Raw genomic sequence first — 23,449 nt, 5'->3', positions numbered from 1 at the left:
TTTCTCATCAGTAAAGTGGGGTGAGAGTTGTCTCGATCACTAAGATCCTCTCCAGCATATCATCCTTCTTCCTTGGTCCCTTGCTCTCACCCTTTTTTAGAGAATAGGGACTAGGATTGGGATGAGGAGATGGCAGGGATGATGGGGACAACCTGCAGAGTAGAGATTCTGATGAAAGAAGATAGGATCATGAGCCTTTCTACACGTATAAGATGGTATTTTATATACGGATTGTGAATTACACCCTGCCTATATGTCAGTCCATAGGTTATTGATGCTAGAGGTAGTTACATTCGATAGCGACCAAACTGAAATGAATTGGTGATGTTCTTAATGGGCTCTCTAGGAACAAGTCTGATACTCGGAGGCAGTGTTATGAATACCCATTCAGTGGGAGGAGACATCAAATGGTATCCCATTCAGAGGCTGTAAAATTGTTTCTTTTTTCACATCTATGCCCTCTTCTACCCACTTACTGTGCATCTTGCTTACACCAAAACAAAGATGTTTCTGTCCCGTCTTCTCCCTCTTCTTTGTTGGAGTGTGGTATGTGACTGTGTGCATCACATTTGATTGATCTGTAGATCAGAAAATATGTACAGAGCCCTTTCTCTGTGTGAGGAGCTGCGGCAGGTCATAGGGAGGGTATGTGCCCCTGAGGTACATGCGGTCTTGTTGGAGTGCAAATCCCAATGTCTAAAAAGTGAAATGATGGTGCGGGAGTGATTCACTGCTGACACAGTGTCACAGGACAATCATACCGACCCTTAGGTATGGTGTGGATGGAGACAGGCTGCAACATGCAAAGGTGGAGAGACAGCTGATGCGGGCAGTCCAGGGAGACATGATAGAAGGAAGGAGCTGCCTGAATATGGATAGACAGACAGGGAGGCTATTGACATCAGCAAAATCCCAAATATTGAAACACTGAAGTTTTTTTTTTTTTTTAATGCAGCTTCTTAACAGCCAGGAAGATGGGAGAGAGGACTTGGGAAGACTAGTTAGACTCTAGTATAACTGGAGTCATTGAAGACAGGACTAGAAAGGAGGACTGGGTCATGTTGGGAAGGCTTTCGAGGCCTCTTGAAGGTGTCTGTGTTTGTCTCATCCACAGTGAGGAGCCCCTTGAGGGCTCGCAAGGAAGGAGCAGTATTGTTTTCTTGTTGAGTGCTCACACATGCTTGGTGCTGGGGCTCATGGGTGAATCACATACACATCTGCCCATATTACAGCCCAGTAGTCATGTAGAGATACTGGAATGTTGATGGGCAGTATATCCAGATGCTGGGAGGAAAAGGCTGAGCAGGGCTAGAATGGAGTGAGTGGAAATTGAAAGGGAGCGATGCAGGAACCCATGCAGGAGAACCTTGTGACCACCTGGCTGCGGGGATGATGGGCACACAGTGGACAGAGAGGAGCTGGCTTCCATCAGCTGAAGTGCCTTTGCTGTAAAGACTGTAGCTTGTCCCAGTGGGTGTCTTCCACGGACAGCTGAGAATGCAGAACTGAGCTCAAATGAGTTTAGGGCTGATTCAGCCTGGCGGGTAAGCCTGAGTAGCAGTGAACACCCCAGAAGAAGAGGAAGCCAGCTCTGACCTGATGGAGAATGTCCAGAGTAGATGGTGAGAAAGAGGCAGCGCCCGGCAAGGGGCCAGGCAGGCCTGAGGGCACCGTGAGGGCCGGGCACCTTGGGGGCTGTGGAAGGGCAGGTGATTTGAGTCAGTACCCAATGTGGGTATACAAAGCTGTGAAGAAACACGTACGCTAACATTAGTTGCTGAGTCGTGTCTCATCTGTACACTGTCTCAGTTGAAAGGGAAAGGGTGATGGGGAGAATGAGGCCTGAGGGAAGAAGGCAGATGTTGACCTCCCTGGGCAAAGTTCAACAGTGACACAAAAGAGGAAGGTCAGAGACCTGGGGCCCTTGATTCCCACCCCACACCATCATTGACTCCCCCATCCTCCCGAGTCAGGAGTTGGCAATACCATCCACCTAGTTACTTAAAGGAGAAGCCTAGAAGCCACCCTCCATCCTCTTTGTCCTCACCCTCTCCATTTTGGTGTGCATGTGCAGTGATGGGGGGCAACTCCAGTTGCTTTAGTTTCAGAACTGCATCCCAAGTCTGCCTTCTTCATCTCTGCTGTCCGTTTGTCCTCCCTGTGTCTACTCAGGCTCTCCCTCTCCTCTGTGTTCCCAGGAGCCAGTGATTTTCTTAAAATGTACTTCTGGTAACCTCACTCTTGGGCTGAACCCCTCACTCCCAACCCTCCATGGGCTTTCTGTTGTGCTGAGAATAAATCTACACCCCCTGGTAGAACGCAAGATCCGCAGGTCTGACCCCACTAGCTCTCCGGCTTCTTCTCACACCACTCCCCGTCCTAACCCCCAGATCACTGTTTGTACACACGCAGCCCCTCCCTGTCCTGGAGACAAGGCACCGGCTTCTCCAGCAGTAGTGGCACTTGCCTTGCAGGCAGAGGGAGCAGCCTGTGCAAAGGCCCCAAGGCCAGAAGGAGCTTGCTGCCTGTTTCAGGATGGAGAGACGGGAGGCCACAGTGGCCCAGGTCACATGGGGCCATGGGAAGGCGGTGAGGAGGGCAGACTGTCTTCTAGGCGCCAGGAGGGGTGTTAAGCAGAGGAGCGATGTGGAGAATAGACTGTGGGGAGCCAGTGGCTCTGAATGTGCACTTGTGAGCCCACGTGAGCTGCTGCTCCCTGGGAGGAAGTGTAGATTTTATTCATGTTTGTCCCCTAGTGCCCAGCTTGGGCCCTGGCATGGGGAGCGTCTGTCTGGCCTCAGGCCACCCTCTGCCCCAGGGCTACCGCAGCAGCACCCGCACCACCACATGCTCTAGGGCTCTGCCCAGAGGCTGTTCAGGCGGGACATGCGCCTTTGGGCTGTGTTGTGGTTTGGGGTATTTGAACGTCATGTTGTCACTCTGTCCTGTGAGCGTGTTTGGAGAAAGCTTAAGGTCAGGTGGTATAGGCCGCGGGCGAGGCTCTGTGCTCTCAGTCCCTGGGGTTGTTGGGGGTGGGGGCCGGAGAGGAGGCTCTGAATTCATTGGAGACCCTGAATAAGAGCCACCCCCAGTCTCTGGGCAGGGAAGGAGCTGGGCTGCTAGAGGCAAGGAGATGGATTTGTTAAGTTTGACAAGTTTCTGCTTAATGTCTCTGATAAGTTGGGAGATGAAGACCAGGGAGGAAGACGGGTGACGAGAAGAGGGCAGAGGCCAAGGTCAAGCTCTCCAGCTGGCCCTGCGCCATCCTGGGCGTCTGAACAGAGGCTCACACAGGAGGAAGGAGCAGCAAGAATCTGGAGGAGAGACGCCCGGTTGTAATCTGGTGGGATGTTGTTCTTTGGGTGAGGTCCTGACTCGGTGGTTACCGAGCGTCAGGCCAGTATTGACAACCACTGTTTGCTGTCCCCGGGTGGTAGGAGGAGACGAGAGCAGCTTCAACGTGGGAATGAGTTTTACTCCTGGCCTCTGGGGCCACCACTCCCTCGGGGTGAGACTTTTTCTGGGAACGTCTTTTGCCAGGGTGTAGATGAGAGCCTTGCCGGCTTTGCAGTCATGGACCTGGGGATGTCCTGGCTTGGAGGTCAGACAGACTCAGTCCAGGCCCTAACAGTGCCACTGGCCAGCTGTGGGCCCTTACTGTGTTATTCAGCCTCTCTCTGCCTCCAGTTTCTCATTTGCCAAATGGGCTATTCACAGGCCTCTGCTCAGGGCATAGAGTGTCATCATCCCCTGGAGAGCAGATGTGACGTGCCTGGGCAGGAGAGCTCTATGAATACTGGCCATGATGACACTCCCGAAACCAATGCCTGTTCACACTGACCATTGACTGGTGGCAAGACCACCTTCACCTCCAGGTTCAAGGTACCTTCCAAGGACCTCTGTTACCTGATTCTCTCTCACCCTGGACCCCTGCCCCTCTCACCTGTGACCTTCTAGAACTCTCTCTCTCCATCCTTAGCTTCAGATGCAGAGAGGAAAGAGCAAGATTTGAAGTTGGAAAAACTCAGTGCAGTAGTCTGTGCTTATAGTCATCTGAGGAGACCAGGTTAACACACATGAAACAATTAGGATTCAACAAAAACAGTATGTGAGGTGTACGTGACTCCAAAACATTAAGCCTTTGAAAGTGAGTCATAGTTGGGCCTCTGTGGCCCGTGAGTGTTCTCCTTCAGGTCAGAACCTTTGGGCATTACTGACACACACCTCCGTAGTGTTTGAAGGAGTTGGGAGCCACTTCAGAGCTGGTTTGCAGGGCGCAAGCAACTGGCTGCTGGTTTGTTTTATTTTTGCAGTTATGCCTTCTCCCAGATCCAAAATGGGTTCACATCTCCATCTCCTATATTAGAATGGGCTTTGAATTTGTGTCTGTTTCCAAAATAATCTAACCCCTTTTTCAAGGGATGAAAAATTGCTGTTATCGAGGAAACTCAAGAGAATATTCTGCAGGCTCTGTTGAAAATTAGAGAATTTTAGAAAAGAGCACGAGCAGTGACAGCATTGTTGAAATAAGTGTGGTCTTGATGGGACCTCCTTGAAGGGATCCGACTCATTGGGGAGGTGAATTCTTGTGGTTTGCTAGGAATTATTTATAGTATCGTCACGCCTTGTGGTGATAGAGTGCCGCTGTCTCTAGCTGCTGGGAGGGCTGGGAAGATAGATACCAGTGGTCGCTCAAGTGCTCTGACGGGGTCAGAGAACTTATGCTCTTAACCCCTTCACTTTCTACGTCTTTCTAGGTATGGGGCGCTGGGCAGACACCTAATGTCTCTGGGTCTTACTGTCCTTATGTTAAAAATGAAGATAATAATGTCTATTAATGCTTCCCTAACAAGGCTTTTGAGGAGAAGCAAATATAATTATGACTGTGAAAGCATGTTTAACTGTAGACATATCAAGTAATGAGTCATAATATAATGAACTGATGGAGACCTTGCGCAAGACTTTTTGTCTCTGAGCCGGTTTCCATATCTGTAAAACGGAGGTGATAACACCAGTTGTGTCTGCCGCACAGTGTGGTTGTAGGGGGTGAAGTGTATCCATCCACATGGATGAGCTTTGTAAGTGTGTGTGCTGCGTGTGAGTTAGGCATTGATGCTTCCTGGGGAACACATTGGACATTGTTACTACTCTTAAGTGAGGTGGGGCTCCATGGAGAAGGTAGATCTGGAGGATAAGGGTATGGTGCAGAGGAGGTAGAGGGAGGAAGAACATTCTAGAAAGTCTCGGTGGCCTTTTTCAAGCCTGTCTATCCTCTAAGCTAGCACTGGCTGAATAGCTTCTCCCAGTGTCTGCCTCTCCCACCAAGTGGGATATCCCTCACAGCCCCGCCCTTGGCCTTTTCTCTCCAACTCAGTGCAGTAAACATTTATCGAGCATCTCCTGTGAGCCATAGTCTCTCACAGGGGACACAGAAATGGGATCATGTAAGTTATAATTGTATAAAAGAGTAAAACAGTAGTGTTGAGGGAGAGAGTTGTCTCTGGGAAGGCTTCCTGGAGGTGGCAGTCTCTGGGCTGGGCATGAGAAATGAGTCAGATTTTGCCAGAAGGCCAAGGGGAAGAGAGCAGGGTATTCTAGGTAGGAGGATGGCAGGAAGGAAAGCGTGGAGAGGACACAAACAGCAGGGCTTCACCTGTTTTCACTGAGGGGGTGGTTCCCATACAACCTGTCTTCTCTGCAGAAACCCAGTTCCATGCCTTCAGCCAGCAGTCAGACATTCATACCTTCATACACATTTATCCTGCTTCACTTCCAACACCTCAGATAGCAGTCGTAAACCCAGACATGGCGCCCTTTTGGTCCACTAGACCTGGCCTCCCTTTGCTTGATAATGGTCCTGTTAATCTTTCCAATGCACATTCAAAACCCCTGTCATCTTTGTTTTGCTGCCTTTTCTCACTCAAGGGTAATCATTGTGGACTCTTCCCTCCCTTCTTTCCTCCCATCCTCCCTTTCTTCCTTCCTCCTCCTGAATCCCATCACTTGTTAATCAGATGGAATTAAGTTTACATAACTCCATTCTGATGGTGGGCGACCCAGGCTGTCATGGTGTGTCATCCCATTTGGGTAGTGACGCTGCAATGTGGAGCCCGGGTCTCTTGGAGGACGTCCTGGAAGCAGGAGGTCTGCCTCAGCCCTTTCACGCTTTCCCATTCACAGGTGTTTATGTTTCGCTCCTTCCTTTTCTAACCTTCATTCTTCATTTCCATCTTTTTAATCAGTCTTTCTTTGGAGTTGGACAGACCTGGGTTGATGTCCAGGGCTTCTATTTGCCATGTAACCTTGGCCAGTTTACTTATCTCATTGCACCTCAGTGTCTTTATCAGAAAACAGGGATATTAACGGTGCCTACCCCCCAGGGCTGCCAAGAGGATTAACTGGGACAGTCCCTGTGAAGTGCTGGCACGTGCCTGCTGGAAGCCAGTGCTCCCTTCATCTGGGCTGCCATAATAATAACAATAATTATCCTACTCCAGTGGGTGCCTTTTAAAAAAATTCTCCCTAGCTTTATCTCTCCCTCCCTTTGTAAGTTTCTCCCCTTTGTCTTATTTCTCTTTTCAGCCCCATTCCTTTCTTCTCCCTGTATTTTGCCTTGTTCTTCACTGGCTATGGCAGGTGATTTTTCAAGTATTGGTTATATTTGAATCGAGTGTCAGGTTTCTCAATCTTAATTTTAAAAGGCTGTGAGTGAACTTTTATTTTATCTCCCAAAATAGATTTTCCTTTGCCCCTGCGGGCTCCCAGTGGGCCCACGCCGAGCCCCCTACCCTGATCACGTGAGAGGCAGTGACCACGGCGACCACCTCTTCTCTTCTGCAGTCCAGGCTTCAACGTGGGTCTGATGTGTACATTTTCTAACCCTGTAAACTTTCTGGACAAATGATGCTTCTCTGGTTTCCTCGGAGGCCTGACCATCTCTCATAGGCCAGTGGAGTAACGGGACTGCAGACTGTAAAGGCCCCGGCGTCTGGTTCAGTCCGCCCGCCGCCGCCCCGGTAGCGCCCAGGCTTCCTGCCCCCTCCCCACGCCTCTCCCCCTTCCTCCTCGGAACCAGGATGTTTTCCTTGCCTCTTTATTGTTTCGCTAACCTGGCAGGCCTCCTTTGGTGGAGCTCTGCCACCAGGCTTCCTCTCTGGGTGTGAGCAAATGTCAGGGTGACCACGCGGGAGGCAAGGAGGCTGGCTCCCCACCCCGAACCTTCACCTCCAGGCGCTGCTTGCTTCTGCCTCTTTCTCAAAACGGCATCTTTGCTAAAGAGCCTCTGTTTCAGCTCTTTTGTGCATGTTTATTTTACAGAGGGTAAAGCAGGATAAAGAACACCAAGGCACAAGGTATACAGGCCCCCTGCAGAAAGCCTTTTGTTTACTTATATAATCAATGGGAATCTTCTGACCTTTGTCCTTCTCAAGGTCTTGTTCCCCCCCAAACCTATAGAATTATTTTTAAAGCAGGGAGCATGAGGTCACACCGAGGTCCTTCATCTTTCATTCCTGCCTGGATAGGCAGTCTCTTTCCTTAGCACCCCCGAGGCCACCTCAGGGGCGATTCCCTCTCTGGAAGCCTGACCCCAGCCCTGGGTGGGCTCCAGGTCAGGCGGACTCCCGGTCAGTCCCGCAGGCCTGCCTTTGTCCCCGGAGGACGGTCAGCTGGACAAAAGCCGACTCTTTCACTGGGAAGGGAGGATAATGTGCCTTGTAAAGTTCATGCTTCTCATGACAGGAGGCCGTTCCAGGGGAATCTTTTTAAAAAATCACATCATTGGATCTTGAGTCCAAACACTTCTCAATGTGTATGGTTTTTCTTGGGGCCGCTCCTTTCAGGGTAAGAACAAGGAAGGAAACGAAACTCCCCGAGAGCCCTGGACAGTCCAGATTGAGAGCTGAGTCTTTTGTTCACACAAACTCATTTGGCTCCTAAACGTCCTCCACCCAGAATCATTACATCCGCAGCAGCATTTCAAAACACTGCCCGGAGTGGCCCAGCTGAGCAGGCGGCTGCCTTGCTGGTAAGGTTTCAGCCACCCTCCCCCAACGCCCCCAAGGTTCCTGCCGGCCCCAGAGTATCCCGCCGCTGGCCATCCGGCCTGAAATCCCCCTCATCTGGAGGATTCCTGGGGTGCAGGCTGTGAGGCCACCAGGGCCCTGCTGTAGAAGGCCCTGGATTGGAGGAGGGGGCAGCAGCCAGGGAGGGAGGGTGGGGTTCTGGTCTTAGCTCTGCACCTTCCAAGCTCCCCCGGCACCCCCTCTGCCTCAGTGGGCCACTTTCTTCATCTCAGCAGCACCAGAGGGATTTATTTCCATGGTTCAACTTTCTTGAAGCTCCTTGACACAAGATTCCAGTGTCTTGTGTGTGGCCAACGCTAAGTAAATATATGTATTTTTTTATTGCGAAAAAATATATCATGTGACTTCCCAGTGGCTCAGTGGTAAAGAATTCACCTGCCAGCGCAGGAGATGCAGGAGACGTGGGTTCGATCCCTAGGCCGGGAAGATCCCCTGGAAGAAGAAATGGCTCCTCACTCCAGCATTGTTGCCTGGAGAGTCCCATGGACAGAGGAGCCTGATGGGCTACAGTCCGTGGGGTCACCGAGTCGGACACGACTGAGTCACTGGGCATGAGCACCATATGTAATATAAAATGTACCATTTTTACCATTTTAAGTGTACAGTTCATTAGCATTCATCACATTCACAATGGTATACAACCATCACCACCACTCATTCCCAGAACTTTTTCATTTTCTAAACAGAAACTCATCAAGTATTAACTTCCTAGTCCTCCCTCCCTCCCTCCAGCCCCTACTAACCTCTATTCTACTTTCTGTCTGTATGACTTTATCTATTCTAGGTACCAAAAAGAAGCAGAATTGTGTAATATTTGTCATTTCGAGTTTGGCTCATTTCACTTACCATAATGTTTTAAGGTTTCACCATGTTGTAACATGTGTCAGAGTTTCCATCCCTTGTAAGGCTGAATAATATACCGTTGTATGCATGTACCACATTCATTTATCCGTTTATCTGATGACAGGCACTTGGTCTGCTTCCACATTCTGGCTACTGTGAATAATGCTGCTGTGAACATGGGTGTATGAGTATCCGATTCCCTGCTTTCAGTTCTTTTGTATAGATGCCTAGCAGTGGAATTGCCGGATCGTATGATAATTATATGTCTCTGTTTCTGAGGAATCATCAAACCATTTTCCACAGTTAGCTACACCCTTTTATAGTCCCTCCAGCAAAGCACCAAGGTTCCCAATGCCTCCATATTCTTGCTAACACTTCTTGTTTTTCATTTTGTTTGGATAATTTCTACCCTACTGAGTGTGAAAGTAAACATATTTTAAAACTCATAAATGCCACTGACTGAATTGTGGATTTAGAACTGTTACTGCCCCCCTTGGGCCTCAGTACTGTCATGTGAGGGCCAGAGTAGTTGGTTGCTGGGGTCCCTGAGGACAGAGATCACCTCTGAAGAGGGATGCGGGCACCAAAAACCACACAGCCAAATTCCCAACTCTGCCCAGAACAAATAAAAGCCCTTGGTTGCTACCTAGTGAAACAGGTCACACACCATACATTACATAGTTTGGGAAGAGCTGGCTGAGCTTCTCTCGGTCCTAACTGGTGTTCACATGGGTGCGTTAATTAGGAAAGACACTGGAATAAAAGAGCTGGCCTCTAGTCTCTGCTCTGTCACTTATTGTCTGCGTTATTCTGGGCAAGTGACCCTGATACTGAGCCTCAGTCTTTTGTTCTGTAAAATGGGCTAAGAATTCCTATCCTACTGCACTCAGAATGTCAGGATCTAATAGGATAATTTAGCCCCCTCCCTCAAAGTTATCCCATAAAAAGTACTTTGCAGATTGTGAATGTGTGAGATTTCTTGATAACATCTCTGAGAATAGGAGCCTAGTTTTCTTCTCCCTTAAAGTTCTTGTGAACAATATCCTCCTCCTCTTGTGGTTTCCAGCCAAAGGAATTAAAAAGAAAAAGGGCTCACAGTCTCTCTCTTTTAAAGTCTCATTTCTTCCTTCCCTGTGTGAGCAATTGAATTTTAGGAAAGTCTTTGAAAATTACAAAGAAACTGCTATCATAGTTTTAAGAAGCCATGTTGGCACATACGACCGTGCAGATTCAGGCACCCAGCTTCGCAGCTCTCTGAAGAGCATTCCCCAGGTTGAGGAGCCCCGAAAAGGGGGCAGGAACAAGGAATCCCACAGCTGACTATGGTCAGGGCTCAGTGTCTTGTTGACCTCCCAGAGCCTCTCCCCGGGGAGCTGTAACCCCTAGCCGTCTGACCTTCACCTTCCATCTTCCAAGCAACACTCAGCAAAGTCCTGGGAACTTCAGTGGACTCTCTCTGGCCCTTTTGCAGCCCTGCTGTCTTTGGCCTCTCTCTGCTGTATCTCTGCACACACTGCCTTCCTGACACTTACTTCTAATGTCATCTTGTCCTTCCCTTGTCATCCGTGTCTCTTTCACTGGCTCTTCCCCTCCCACCAAATTCTAGTTTTCCCCTCAATTCAGTCTTTGCCCTGCTTTCCCCTTCATCTGTCATCCCTTTGTCCTTCCTCCTGATGGCTTGTCCCACATCTTAACTGCCCGTCAGACATTTCCACCTGGAAGTCATAACATCATCCCAGACTTCATATTTTAAAAGTGGGCTTTTCTTTTCCCAAAAATTCATCCTCCATCTCACCACTACTCCTTCTTTGTTATCATCCTTTTTGAATTTCACCTATGAAATTCATCTCTGAGTTAGAAGCTAATTTAGATGTCCTCTTGTTCAGTTTTCCAGCTAATAACACGCAGCTGCTGCCAGGCCAAGTCTGTCTGATTCCAGAGCCCACGTGATAGGCACTGTCTCGCTCCTCTTAGAAGCAGGGAGTGCAGCTGGGCTTAGGGCTACAGTTTGGAGGCTGGTGAGACTTCCTCTGGCCCTGCTCATTGGTTAGTGTCTTGAAGGCTCAGTGTCACTGAATAGGCTGGGGTGTGATGGCAGGAGACCTGCGTTGATTGTTTTCTCTCTGCTGTTGAGCTGTGACCTTGAACAATCAATCTTTCTACCCCTTAGTCTCCCTCTTGTGCCATGACACCCGTCTGACCAGCTGTCACGTGTGTTGAGTGAGATAACACAGGTGAAAATACGTAGCACCATGGCATGGGATCTGAACCTAAATGGAGGGAAATGAACATAAAGCGCTTGTGCTTCAACTCTGTGCCCCAGAAACAGAGGGTGTAGCTGGCAACACTTGGCTTGGGGTGGCCGCAGCGTTAGGTGGTGCCTCGGGGGTGGGGGTGGCCGGGCCGCCTGGAGGAAATTGCCTCTGTGGATGACACGGCAGTCTCTCCACACACACCCACTCTGCTGCTCAGAAACAGTGCGAGCCAAAAACCGTCAGATCAGGGGGTTGGGGGAGGGGGGTGAGGAATTGACTCTGTAGCAGCTGCTAATTAGGAAATGCTACTCCCAAGCGGTGCTAGCACCCCTGATGATGCTGGTTCACAAACAGATGTTTTGGAACATTAAGACATTACAGAAGTGGAAGTTGTCAACTTGGAAAAAAATAAAACAAGCAAAGCAGTAAAGCTCTCTTGTTAATGTAATCTCCATTCATGGTACAAGGGAAAGTGATGGCCCGATACCAGGGGCTGAGCACAGAGGGAAGGATGGTATTTCCAGCTCCAGAGACACCTGGGAAATAGCCATCTTAACTCCACTATGAGGCTGGTTGTGTGGCTCAGTTGCCACAGGATGTGAGTGCGGTTTGAGTAATCACTTCTGACCCCCCCAGGGAGAGGGATGGGTGAGGTGAGGAGTGCCAGCCCCCCAGCACCTCGGGACACCCCTTCCCACCCAGAGGCTGCGCCCAAGCATCTGGTGGGGCAAGCCTCTTCTGCTTGCTGCCTGGCTGGCCCAGGCTCCACGGCCTGAGGCATACCTTCTCCTTTGTTTCTCAAGAGCCGATTCCTCTTTTCCACCAAGAAGGGCAGGTTTCCCAACATCTGCCCCTGCATGTGGTGGGTTCCTGTAGAGTCCTGTTCACTTTACTCGGAATCGCTCTCCCACTCAGGTTTTTATACCTGCACTAAATAAGGAGCACACCTCAAGCAAAATTTAGCCACAGGAACCCTAAACAACCGAGGGCTTCTGTAAGGAGTCGTCCTTGGATGTCAATAAATATTTTAGCACTTGACTCATTGCTTTTTCTGAGATACAGCCTGGAATGGTGCAAAGCACTTGCCGATCACAATCAAGACCTTGACTGGCAGAGAGGGTGGGCTGGGCTCTGCCTGCCCCCACCTACGTGGTTTGTGAATCCCTTTTCTGAGAAACAGTTCATCTGCATTAAAGGGAGTAGAGTCACCTCCAGAGTTAAGCAGGGGGCAGTGGGATACTGCTCTTTGGAATCCCAGGCCAGGGATATCAGGGGCTTGTTTTATAAAATTTTATTTTATTTTTATTTTTATCAAACTTCTGCGTGGTTTAAAGATTGAGTACGCTTTATATGGCTATTATAAAAAACACTGACCACTCCTACCATTATCATTTTCTGCTTCCCACTTTCAGCCCTTTTAACTGATTTTTTAAGGAATTATGTCCATATCTCTAAGTAGCATGCTTATGTCCCTGTTTATTGATTTTTTTTGTTTGTTTTGGTTTTAGGCTATAATCATTGATTTCTCTTGGTGGAAATTTTGTATCATTCCAAGCTCTACCAGTTTTACTCTTTAGGGTTAGCTTTAAAATGCATTTTGACACAGCTTAAAGTTACCTTTCTCCTACACAACATGATTCTGATCGTCCCACCTGACTTATGTGTTATGTTTGCTCTGTCTTGTTTTCTAATCCGACAAATGAGAAATTGCTGTTTTATAAATTCAGTGTTTCCTTGGTTTTATGCACATATTTACCATTTGCTTTGTTCATTATTTCTTCTTGTACCTTATAGCTTTCACCTAAAATTGCTTTTTTTGCTACTTGAAATAAATTCTCCATCATTTCCTTTAGTGGAGGTAGTTGATTAACCCAAATCTGACTGAAAATGTTTCTGTTTTGAAAGATAGTTTCAAATATAGTTTTCAAATATAGTTTTGCCAAGTGTACAATTCTGGTTTTTTCTCTCTTAGAGCATTAAAAATATTTATCCACAATGGCTTCCATTGTTGCTATTGAGAAATCAACTATTACTTGAATTATCATCTTCTGTAGATGCTTTGTCTGGTTGTTGTTTTTTTTCCTGGTTGTTTTTAAGACCTAGTGTTTGTGATTTTCTGCCCTTTCTCTGTGATATGGGCTTATATTTCTTTTTATTTAGCTTCCTAAGGATTTGTTGGACTTCCTTAGTCTGAAGACATATACTTTTTATCAGTTCTGGAAAATTCTTAGCCATTTCCTTTTTGAATATTACTATTTTTCTTATTTCCCCTCTTAGAACTCCAGTTAGATATATGTTGTACTTTCTCACTGTATCTTCTTGTTTCTTCACTTCTTTTTCATATTTCCTATCTCTTCATATCATCTCAGCATTCTCTTGTCATCTGTCTTGTAATTCTTAATTCTTTTTTCAGCCGTATCTAATCTGCTGTTGAGTTTCCTAATTTTAATTATTATTTTTTCATTTCTAGAGTTTCCATGCAGATGTCTTTCAATTTTTAGCCATCATTTATAGTCTTTTTCTCTCATTTTCAATTTTTTCTTATCTTCAGGGAGTTTTTTTACTTACATTCTTTGTCTGATAATTCCAGTAGTTGAAGTCTTTGCTTGTCTAGTTTGCTGACTTTTGCCCACAAATGCCTTTTTCTTGTTTATTTTGTGGGTTGTTTTTTTTTTTTCCTGTGAGTTCTTATTCCTTAGAATTTTATCCAATGTTTTTTCCCATTTATTTTTATTAGTTGGAGGCTAATTACTTTACAATATTGTAGTGGATTTTGCCATACATTGACATGAATCAGCCATGGATTTACATGTGTTCCCCATCCTGATCCCCCCTCCCACCTCCCTCTCCATCCCATCCCTCTGGGTCTTCCCAGTGCACCAGGCCTGAGCACCCGTCTCATGCATCCAACCTGGGCTGGTGATCTGTTTCACCCTTGATAGTATACTTGTTTCAGTGCTGTTCTCTCAGAACATCCCACCCTCGCCTTCTCCCACAGAGTCCAAAATTCTGTTTTATAAAATAGGATTTTATCCAATTTTAAATAATAAAATAAAAATAAGGTGAAGGTATGTTCACCTAAAGACCATTCACATTTGTTCCTCCCAAGTACTCAGAGACACTGTATATCAGCACCACTTTTTCCTCACCGTTAACAGTGTGTATGTGTGTGGTTTGTGATATAATTTACATACCATAAAATTCAGCATTTTAAAGTACAGGCATACCTCTGAGATATTGTGGGTTTAATTCCAGACCACTGCAATAAAGTGAATATCACAATAAAGCAAATCACATGAAATTTTTGGTTTTCCAGTGCATTTAAAAGTTGTGTTTAAAATATACTGTAATCTGTTAAGTGTACGATAGCATTATGTCTAAAAAGCACAGTGTACATATTTTAGTTAATAATGCTTTTGGTACCAATAAGCTTTATTGACACAGGATTACCATAGACTTTGAATTTGTAAAAAATGCAGTATCTGAGAGTTACAATAAAATGAGGCATGCCTATATATAATTCAGAGGTTTCTAGTATATTCACAAGGTTCAGGACCACTTTTTAAAACATATTTGTAGTAATTTTCTTGGTGTATAGTTGATTTACAATGTTGTTAGTTTCAGGTGTAGAGCAAAGTGATTCAGTTACACAAATGTTCATTCTTTATTAGATTATTTTCTCCTATGGGTTATCACAGAATATTGTGTAGAGCTCCCTGTACTATACAATATGTTCCTGTTGGTTGCCTGTCTTGTTTGTAGCCGTGTGGTTTATCCCTCCCCACTGTGTTTCCCCTTTGATAACTGTAAGTTTGCTTCTGATATCTGTAAGACTGTTTTGTGAATAAGTTCATTTGTATCATTTTTAAAAATTAGATTCTACCTATGAGTGATATCATATGATATTTGTCTTTCTCTGCCTGACTTACTTCACTTAGCATCATAATCTCTGTAGGATCACTTTTAAATACACCCTTGGCTTGAGGTTTAGACCACACAGGTATTGTATGTGCTGCATACCCACATAAGGGCTAGCTTTATGGTTATCAGTTCTTGGGTGAGTTATTTTTCTTTCACCTAAAACCAAGATTGAGGGGCCAGATTTCTTGCTGTCCTCTTTGGCAGGGCAGGTTTGTTTCTACTTGCCTGACACCCAAAGTATAGCCCTGGTCCCAACTTCATATAGGAGTTTCCTCTCAGGCTCCCTCCTATCTCCTGCATCCCTGTGGCCATCAGGACAGAAGTTCAAGGTCACAAATGATGAGCAGGTACCCCAGAGCAGCTGCCAGCTTTGGAGTTAGCTCACCTCTCTGAATTCCAGCTCTCGGTTCATTTTTGACCTCACCAGATTTGCTTGCTAACTCAGCAATGCATATAGAAGTATTTTTTAAAAAACATTTTATTCAGCGTTTTTGGTTGTTGTTAGTGGCAGGGTTATTCAGGATACTGCAGGACAATAGTCTACCTTTTAGTTTTGTTTATAGTGTGCATTTTTCTTGCCTTCTGTTTTTAGTCAACCCTCCAGGGAGACAGCATGGTTCAGTGATAGCCATGTGTTGTCTTCACGTGGTCATTCTTTTCCTTTTGAAGACTGGAATTCCTTGAGCTGATTGGATCTTGGGGCACCCACCTCTTGCTCCCTGAAGGAGACATTGCTGCTTCCAGAGGCTCAGCCATGCTGACCATTGGCCAAGCCTCACACTCATCTGCAGGCTATAAATAGAGCTAACTTCATTTCTTTCCCTTTGCTCATGGCTTACCAGTTTTGGAGCAGGGGTTTTTAAGTCCCTTCTGCCTCCTGACAATCACTTTTTTCTGTCCTCTTTTGAGAATAACTTATCTCATTGTGCCAAGTTGACCAAGAGGGTAGGGAAGGCATCTTCAGATCCTTTCCCTCCTCTTGGGAGGTCAGCTGGCCTTTGCAGCTCAGAGAGGAAGAACAAAGGTTACATGCTGTGTGGGTCGCTTACTGCTGTCCATAACCCTAGAGTCCCACGTTGAACTTGTGTACTTGGCAGCTGCCCCGGAAACTCCACTCCACATCCCATTTCTAGCTGAGTGTGGACCTTGCCTGTCTGGGGCTGGGCCCCAGGGGAGCTCAGATGCCTAGGAAACGCCCTCCTCCTTAGGAAGCTTCTGTTAATTATCACTTACAGGAAACAGAATAGGAAGCATGGAAAAAGTAATTCTCAAGGGGGTTGGGGAGGAAATGATTCCCTTAGGAAAGGTCATCAGAATCTCTTTATGGAAGATTTATAATCAGCACCCCTCCAACTCCAGTCTGCGCATCATTGCTTCAGGTAGGAGTGGATCAGAGTGGGGACAATGTCGAGAACCTTTGCTCTAGAATTGCACTGTCTATATGGCCTCATGTGGCTATTGTGCCCTTGAAGTGTGGCTGGCAAATTAGTCTCTGGACTTTAAAGGTTTAATTCCAAAAAAACAATGCAAAATATTTCAATAGTTTTATATCAGTTACATATTGAAGTATTATTTTGAATATGTAGGAGTAAATAAAATATTTGTTAAAATTATTTTCACACATTTCTTTTAAAAATGTGGCTACTATAAGTTTTAAAGTTACTTATGTGGCTTGCATTTGTGGCTTACTTTATATACCTCTTGGACAGGGCTGGTCTGGAAGATACCTTGCTCCTTTGGTGTGTGTGTGTGTGTGTGATATTTTGAGTTGAACTATAGGTTCTGCCTGCAACATTTGCCAGTTCAATGGTTGGCCATTTTTGCATGACTCATATAGTTAGAAGTGACTTCATTCATCCCTGCAAAGCTTTCTCAACACCGCCCTCAATCCTAAGCAGAAAGAAAAATATCATCCCCAAATGGGAACATAAAAATGGGTTTTTCAAGGAGCCATGTGGTCAGCAATAACTTCAAATTGGTCTCTACCGATTTTCATCACTTATTCTGTTTATTATAAAATTTAATCCTATATAATATTGTTGCTTTCTAATTTCTTCCCCTGGATTGCAAGAATAATTACTGTTGGAAAAAAGAAAGGTGAAATTATTTTCCTTGAACCCACTTCTCCACTGATGTATGTGCTTATGTACCTTTTCTGAAGGTTTAGTGCTCTTTTCAGAAGGCAATAAGTTCTCACTGATTCATTTTTCCTCTTGTTTCAACTTTTGTAGAAAACCACTGGCTAGAAAGCAACACTGAAGCCCAAACAGAAAACTTTACCTTCGATCAGAATCAAGTAGACTTTTCAACAGTGGTCTCCAAAGAGGGTGCCATGGCGCAGACCCCCAGGAAGAGCCATCCTTCTTTGGATGCTCCAGAAAACGTCACCCTACAAACTGAAACAGCAGCTGCTAGAGGAATAAATGACTCTTCAAGGAGAACAGATTTCACCGTTTCCCCCTACGGGCCTGGAAGAACAACTCTGACTTCTCAGAGCAGCACCTTAGGTGAGTTTATGCTAATGACACTATTTTGTGCATGTATATCCAGTCCTGGGAAACCAAATATCTGATGGTCTCTGCCTTTCCCCCGTCCTGAGTCACGATGCTCAGCCAAGGGTCCTGGCACAGAGTGGACCACACTGTTCTTTAGGCTCCACCTGTGGCTCATTGTGGTTAATTGAGTTGTAGGTATAGACCAGGGGAGGGTACAGATTTCCTGAGTGGCCTGACCAATCCTGTGGAATCTACATTCCATGGCCATACCAAATCCATACCACAGTGGCGGTCATGCCACACTCAGCTGTCTCCCAGGTACCAGGTCTGGTGGACTGCTGGGCTGTGTTGTTTGTGTTGATGTAGCTCAGATGGTTGTTCTTGCGCCAGTCTGCACAGCACAAAATGTTTTGACATTTTTAGCAAAGGATTTCAACAAGGGGCTCAGGCTGGATGAGCAAGATTTGATTGAAGAAGCGAAGACAAAGAAAGCTAGCACTCAGCTGGATACCCACTCAGTACTAACATATCTCATCTCTCTGTTCTCACAGCAAGTGATGAGGTCACATCACTCTCATTTTAGGAATTTGAAAACTGAAGCTAGAGAAATCCATCAGTCCAATGTGTGCAGGTCAGACAGTTAACAGGTTTCAGAGCTGAGATTTGAGCCTAAGCCTGTGTATCTGAGCAAGGTGGGAGGGGTGGCTGAGGAGTGGCATGCCCGGATCATGTGAGCGAATATACAGGGGACGGAAGAGAATGTGGCCTCTTTGTGGGTGGTGAGGCCAGCAGCCTCCCTTGGGGAGGACATAAGTCACACACAGAGGAGAAGAGCAGCGGATAGGACAGTTGTGTGGGTGGGGTTAGGCACAATTATCCAACACTTTGAAAACCAAGCAGTTTTGATTTGGTGTGATGGGGAATGTCACTGAAGATTTTTGAACAAGGCAGTCACATGGTTAAAGGGAATTTGGGTAGGTGCATCTGGCAGATGGGTAGACAATGTCTGGGGTGGGAGATGGGGTAGAAGTAACCTGGAGTCCTGGGGACCACCCAAACAGACACAAAAATCCAGATACCAGGTGCTAATGTATGGCCTGGTGTTGACGTATTGTCTCGTGGCTTTGGGGATGGAGAGGAAGGAATCAGTAAAGGCTCTTCACAAAGGAAAACTGATACACTTTGGTGATGACCTAAGAGGCTGAAACCATCAAAGGTGACCCCATCCCCCCCCCAGTGATGGGAGGTCTGGTTGGGGGACTCAATTCTGTAAAGAGTGTATAGGGCAGTATTTTACATTCTATTTGTGAATGATGGATACAGAGCTTAGAAACTGTATTTGATGCTGCCTGGGTTTGTTGGTCATTTGGATCGTGGAAATTTTATCTTAAATTTAAGTAAATTCTGGGACCAGCTTTGTGGAATGTGAGTGATGTGTCATGATGATCTAAAACTGACCTCTGGTTCCAGGTCGTCTGATATTTAGCTTCTTTGTGCTCCTTTGTTGATAATTTTACCATAAACTACAGAGTCTTTCTTTGTGAGATCTGAAAACAGCCTTTGTGTGGGTCTGTGGTCTCTGCTTCAGGAGGAAATTTTTCAAAGAATGAGCAGTTGCTCCTGATTTCTTCTGGTGTCTGTTTTATAGAGGTCAGAGGTGAGCTCACTCAAAGATGGTTCAGACATTTGGAAGTCTGCTGGTGGAATTTTAATTGTCACTGTCTACTTTCAGCCTTGGGAAAGCGTCACCCGCCATCCAGCAGTTCAGGGTCAGAAGCAAGAACTGCCCCTCTTTACATGGAGAGTGGAACATCCTGGGGTTCCCCGGCGAGGGGGCAGGGGCTCCCTGAAGACGTGACTGTGCACACCCAAATGGCTGCCACTTCAGTTCTGAGCCAGTCCTCTCTCCCTGCTGTGGAGGGGGAAGAAGAGACCGCACTCCCCAAGGGGAGAAATTCCTCAGGACAAGAGCCCTCCTGGCCGCCTCTCTCCAGGACATCAGCTTACTCCCCTCCCTCTGACCGTCTCTCATGTGAGTGCTTCTGTCGCAGCTCCACCCTCTGAAGTCATGCAGAATAGAAATAAACAGCCCTGAATGTCCAGCCAGTTACATACTCATTACAGGGGCTAAGAGGAAAGACTCAGCACCAGTGCAAAGTATTGGGGGTTAAAAGTACAACCTGCACAATTTAGCTCAGTGCTGAAGTTCATCTTTAAAATGTGTTTTCTTTACTTGTACAAGGAAGAAAATAATAGTTGGTCTGGTAGCCTGCTCTAGACCTTTCTCTCCACCAGGCCCTGCTTTTTCCCTTTCCCCTACATATGCACATACGCACACAGCCAAGACTGAGTGTGGCTGGTGTGTGTTCTTGCATAAGAGATCAGTTCCAGGGTGAATAAAATGGTGAACATTGTGCCATTCGATAGAGAGTTATATTTGTATTTCCTCATTATTGCAAAAATGTTTCTTTCAATGGCAAAGATAACAGACAGTTTTCTCTGGGCGTCAGAAAACCCACATAGGCAGGTGTTTGCAAGGTTGTAGTGGTGGATCACTGGGCCCTTTGTATTCCAACCCCTGGTCATCAGTTAAGTCTCCATGTAGGTGTTCCACCTCCACTGAGCCTTTCATCAACCCTCCGAGCCATCCACCAGGTCACACTAGCTTATCCTTATCCATCTTAGCCTTCTACCCAGCTGGACTGTAATCCTCTGAGGACACAGATTGTGTCTGTTACTTCTCTTAGGTTCCTCTGCCTCACAGCGAGGTACAGTTGATGAGTAAGGGGATGAACATGTGCCAAATATTACAGGGTTCATCCGGCCACAGGCCAGTGCTGGAAACTGCCCACCGTTTCTCTTCTACGAGGTTTCATTCTGAGCCTGTGCGTGCTCCTTGTGTTGTCATCTCCATGTTGTAGGGAGCAGGGCCAAGAGGGTTGAAAGTACCCTTGCGAAATGGAGCTTAGATGGCTTCAGAAGTTGCCATTTCAGAGGATATTAGAAATACTTTACAGGACTAGGGGTTCGGGTTTATGTCATCAAAGTGAAAACGGAGATCTTCTCTGGAATACCTATTGAAAGCAGCCCATTCCCCTTTCATATGCTCTATACAGTTTCCTGCCAACTGGGTATGTATATAATTTATGATTCATATTTTTTAGGGGATTGCTTTTAAAATTATTCTTAAATGTTGGTTAGATTGGATAAAAGCTACGATCCTTTCCAGCTTCAAAGTCCTGTGGTTCGGTGGTTTAAGAACCACTTTACGAAATGATGGAAAGGAAGCATTTTCTAGGAAGCTAAACTTGACTCTGGTCAGGCTCATTTAATATTTATACTTTAAATTCAACCCACTGCTGTGGTATATTTATTGTGGTATATGTGAAAATCAGTCTATGTTTCCAGCTACTGGCCTTGACTGTAGTCATCTATACTTTAAGAAAAATATTTAGCCCTCCAATTCCTTCATCCTTTTAGAACCTCATTCTTTTAATTTTTGAAGTGGTCTAACATATCGTTCCTCTTCTTTAAATCCTTCACTGAGCATTGCTCTTCCTTCTTAGTGAACCAGTTGTTCTGTGCCAGGTAGAGTCCCACCTCCCTCTAAGATACTGGAGGGGACTTTGGGTGCTGTTCAATGCAGGGAGACCCAGGCATTCAGGATGTGACTGCCAGCCATCTGGATCTAGCCTGCTAGCCCCATCCTGCTGCAGGGATGTACAGAGGACATGAACAAGGGTCTGAAGCCATGTGGGAGATGAAGCTCTGCTTAATTTTTTTGTTTATTTTGTGTTTTGGCTGTGCTGGGTCTTTGTTGTAGTGTGTAGGCTTCTCTAGTTGTGGCATATGGGCTTAGTGCCCCTTGGCATGTGAGAACTCTGTACCCTGACCAGGGATTGAACCTGCATCCCCTGCGTTGCAAGGCAGACACCTAACCACTGGACTACCAGGGAAGTCCCAAAGCTCTGCTTTATTTTGAGTGCTGGGCTGGTCCCTGCTAACCAGAGCTCTAGTGTATCTCTTACCTCCCCTGAGACCTGAATCTTGAGATGTAGGTTTCCTGACTGTGGCATCTAGGAGTTCTAGGCATGCAGGCCAGAGTGCTGAGAAAGCCAGCAGGACTTGCCAGACACAGACTGGGAGTCACCCAGCCCAGCTGGCCTCTCCGTGGGGAATCGGGGCCAAGGGGGAGTGTGGCGGGGGCGTATACTTTGTGGCACTTGGCTGCTCTGTCACTAGTGAATGTGACCCTGTGAAAGTCCTGGCACTTGGGTCAGTCAGAAGACTGATGCTGCTCACTAGGTGAGCGCTAGGATGGCCAGCCAATAGTATGGCTTGGGGAGGATGGGGGTCCTTATTCGAAACATGAAGGGATTACACCAGCTGATCCTGAGGATCCTTCTAGTTCCAGCATCTGTTATTCTAGACACATCAGCCTTTGTCTTCTGTGACTCCTTTCACTTCTCATTCTGCTGCACACAAATGTACACACAACATAGCCGTTCTGAGGCTTGGGTAGCCAGGGGTTGCCTGCTTCCAAAAATAAATTACATGCTAATAAATATATGCATTAAATTGTATAGGCCTAGACAGCTAACTCAGATTTTAAAAGAAGAAATCGGAAGCCATTTGAAATTATTTTGCTTCCTGCTTTTTTTTTTTCTTTCTCTACTTTTTATATTTTCTCGAATGACCATGTACTATTTGATAATTAGGGGGGAAAGTAAGCAAAGCAACTAATAGGGGAAAAAGTTCTCTTTTAAAGGTGAAAAGAGGTATGTGTATGTTGAATTATGTGAGAGTGGCTACAGTTGAGCACTAAATTTAGTACCGAGCTTCCTGGAAACCAGGGCACAAAGGGAAACTGGGTGGGGTATGATATGTTGTCAGATAAAGTGAGTAATACAATTTCATCCATAGGCTTCAGTGTTTGGGGGGCAGTACATTCTAAGAGGAATTTTATATAACAAATATTGAGGATCATAATAGAAAATGCCTTCAATTGCTGTTTTGTGGAAATTGTGCTAATGTTCTTTAAAAGGTGATGTTTTCTATATGTACTCAATAGGAGCTGAGGGTGTAGTAATGGATCTCAACTCATGAAAGTGTTTCTGTGGGCAGCTGAGCTGATATGGTCCAGGTAAATTGCTTTGTGGTGATTTCACTTTGTAGAGGAAGAGAATATAAATAACTCAGAAGGTTGTAGATTTAGTAATACCTTTCCCAAATATCAGCTGCTTCAGCCAGATTTTTGGCAAGTTCTGGATCACAGCCAAGTCGAGGGCAAGCATCGTAATACGTGCCCAAGGCTCCAGTACGTTGTGTTGTAATGGGAGAGGGACCCATATTCTTTCCCCAGAAGAGCAGGGATTCTTTTCACCTCTTATTATAAATATTATGGAATTTAGCTTGTTTCTGCTCCCAAATGGATGATCTTCTCATTTTTGAATGGCTGCTTCAAGGGTAGAAAATGAGCAAGAAAGGGCAATTATTAAATAATCAGTAGTGCTGGTCTGCTGATTAGAAACATGGTACATTTCCCCCTAGATGTTTTCAGCAGGTCCTCATTTGGTAACATGAGTGGTGATTGTAGGTTAGTTTGACCAAGCCTTTTCTCCTTTTATTAAGAAGTCCCAACTCTACAGAAGTATTCACACGGCTTAGTAGCTTTACTGTGAGGATTGAATGAGATTATACAAATAAAGTCTTAGGTAGCACAGTGTGTGGAGGTATACGTAAAGTAGTGGCATATTGTTATTAGTTGAAAAGTCAGCTTGTAATACTGATGATAATGAAATGGTGAAACGGTGTTCCATAGAGCCTCAGGGTCAGGGAAAACCTAGCCATT

At 45.9% G+C, this 23,449-nt stretch overlaps 1 protein-coding gene across 2 annotated transcripts in view; it reads left to right on the top strand.

Moving 5' to 3' along the window:
• HEG1 (heart development protein with EGF like domains 1) overlaps positions 1-23,449 on the top strand; it is an 82,807-nt gene that overhangs the window by 4,630 nt on the left and 54,728 nt on the right. For both annotated transcript variants that reach the window (XM_043473196.1, XM_043473198.1), the window contains exons 2-3: positions 17,335-17,610; positions 19,331-19,630. In XM_043473196.1, the coding sequence (XP_043329131.1) occupies positions 17,335-17,610; positions 19,331-19,630 (576 nt within the window). The remainder of the gene's footprint in view (positions 1-17,334; positions 17,611-19,330; positions 19,631-23,449) is intronic.

The sequence above is a fragment of the Cervus canadensis genome, chromosome 7, assembly GCF_019320065.1.
Source record: "Cervus canadensis isolate Bull #8, Minnesota chromosome 7, ASM1932006v1, whole genome shotgun sequence".
In the NCBI taxonomy this organism is placed as follows: Eukaryota; Metazoa; Chordata; class Mammalia; order Artiodactyla; family Cervidae; genus Cervus; species Cervus canadensis.
This window is presented reverse-complemented; position numbering and strand designations above follow the sequence as displayed.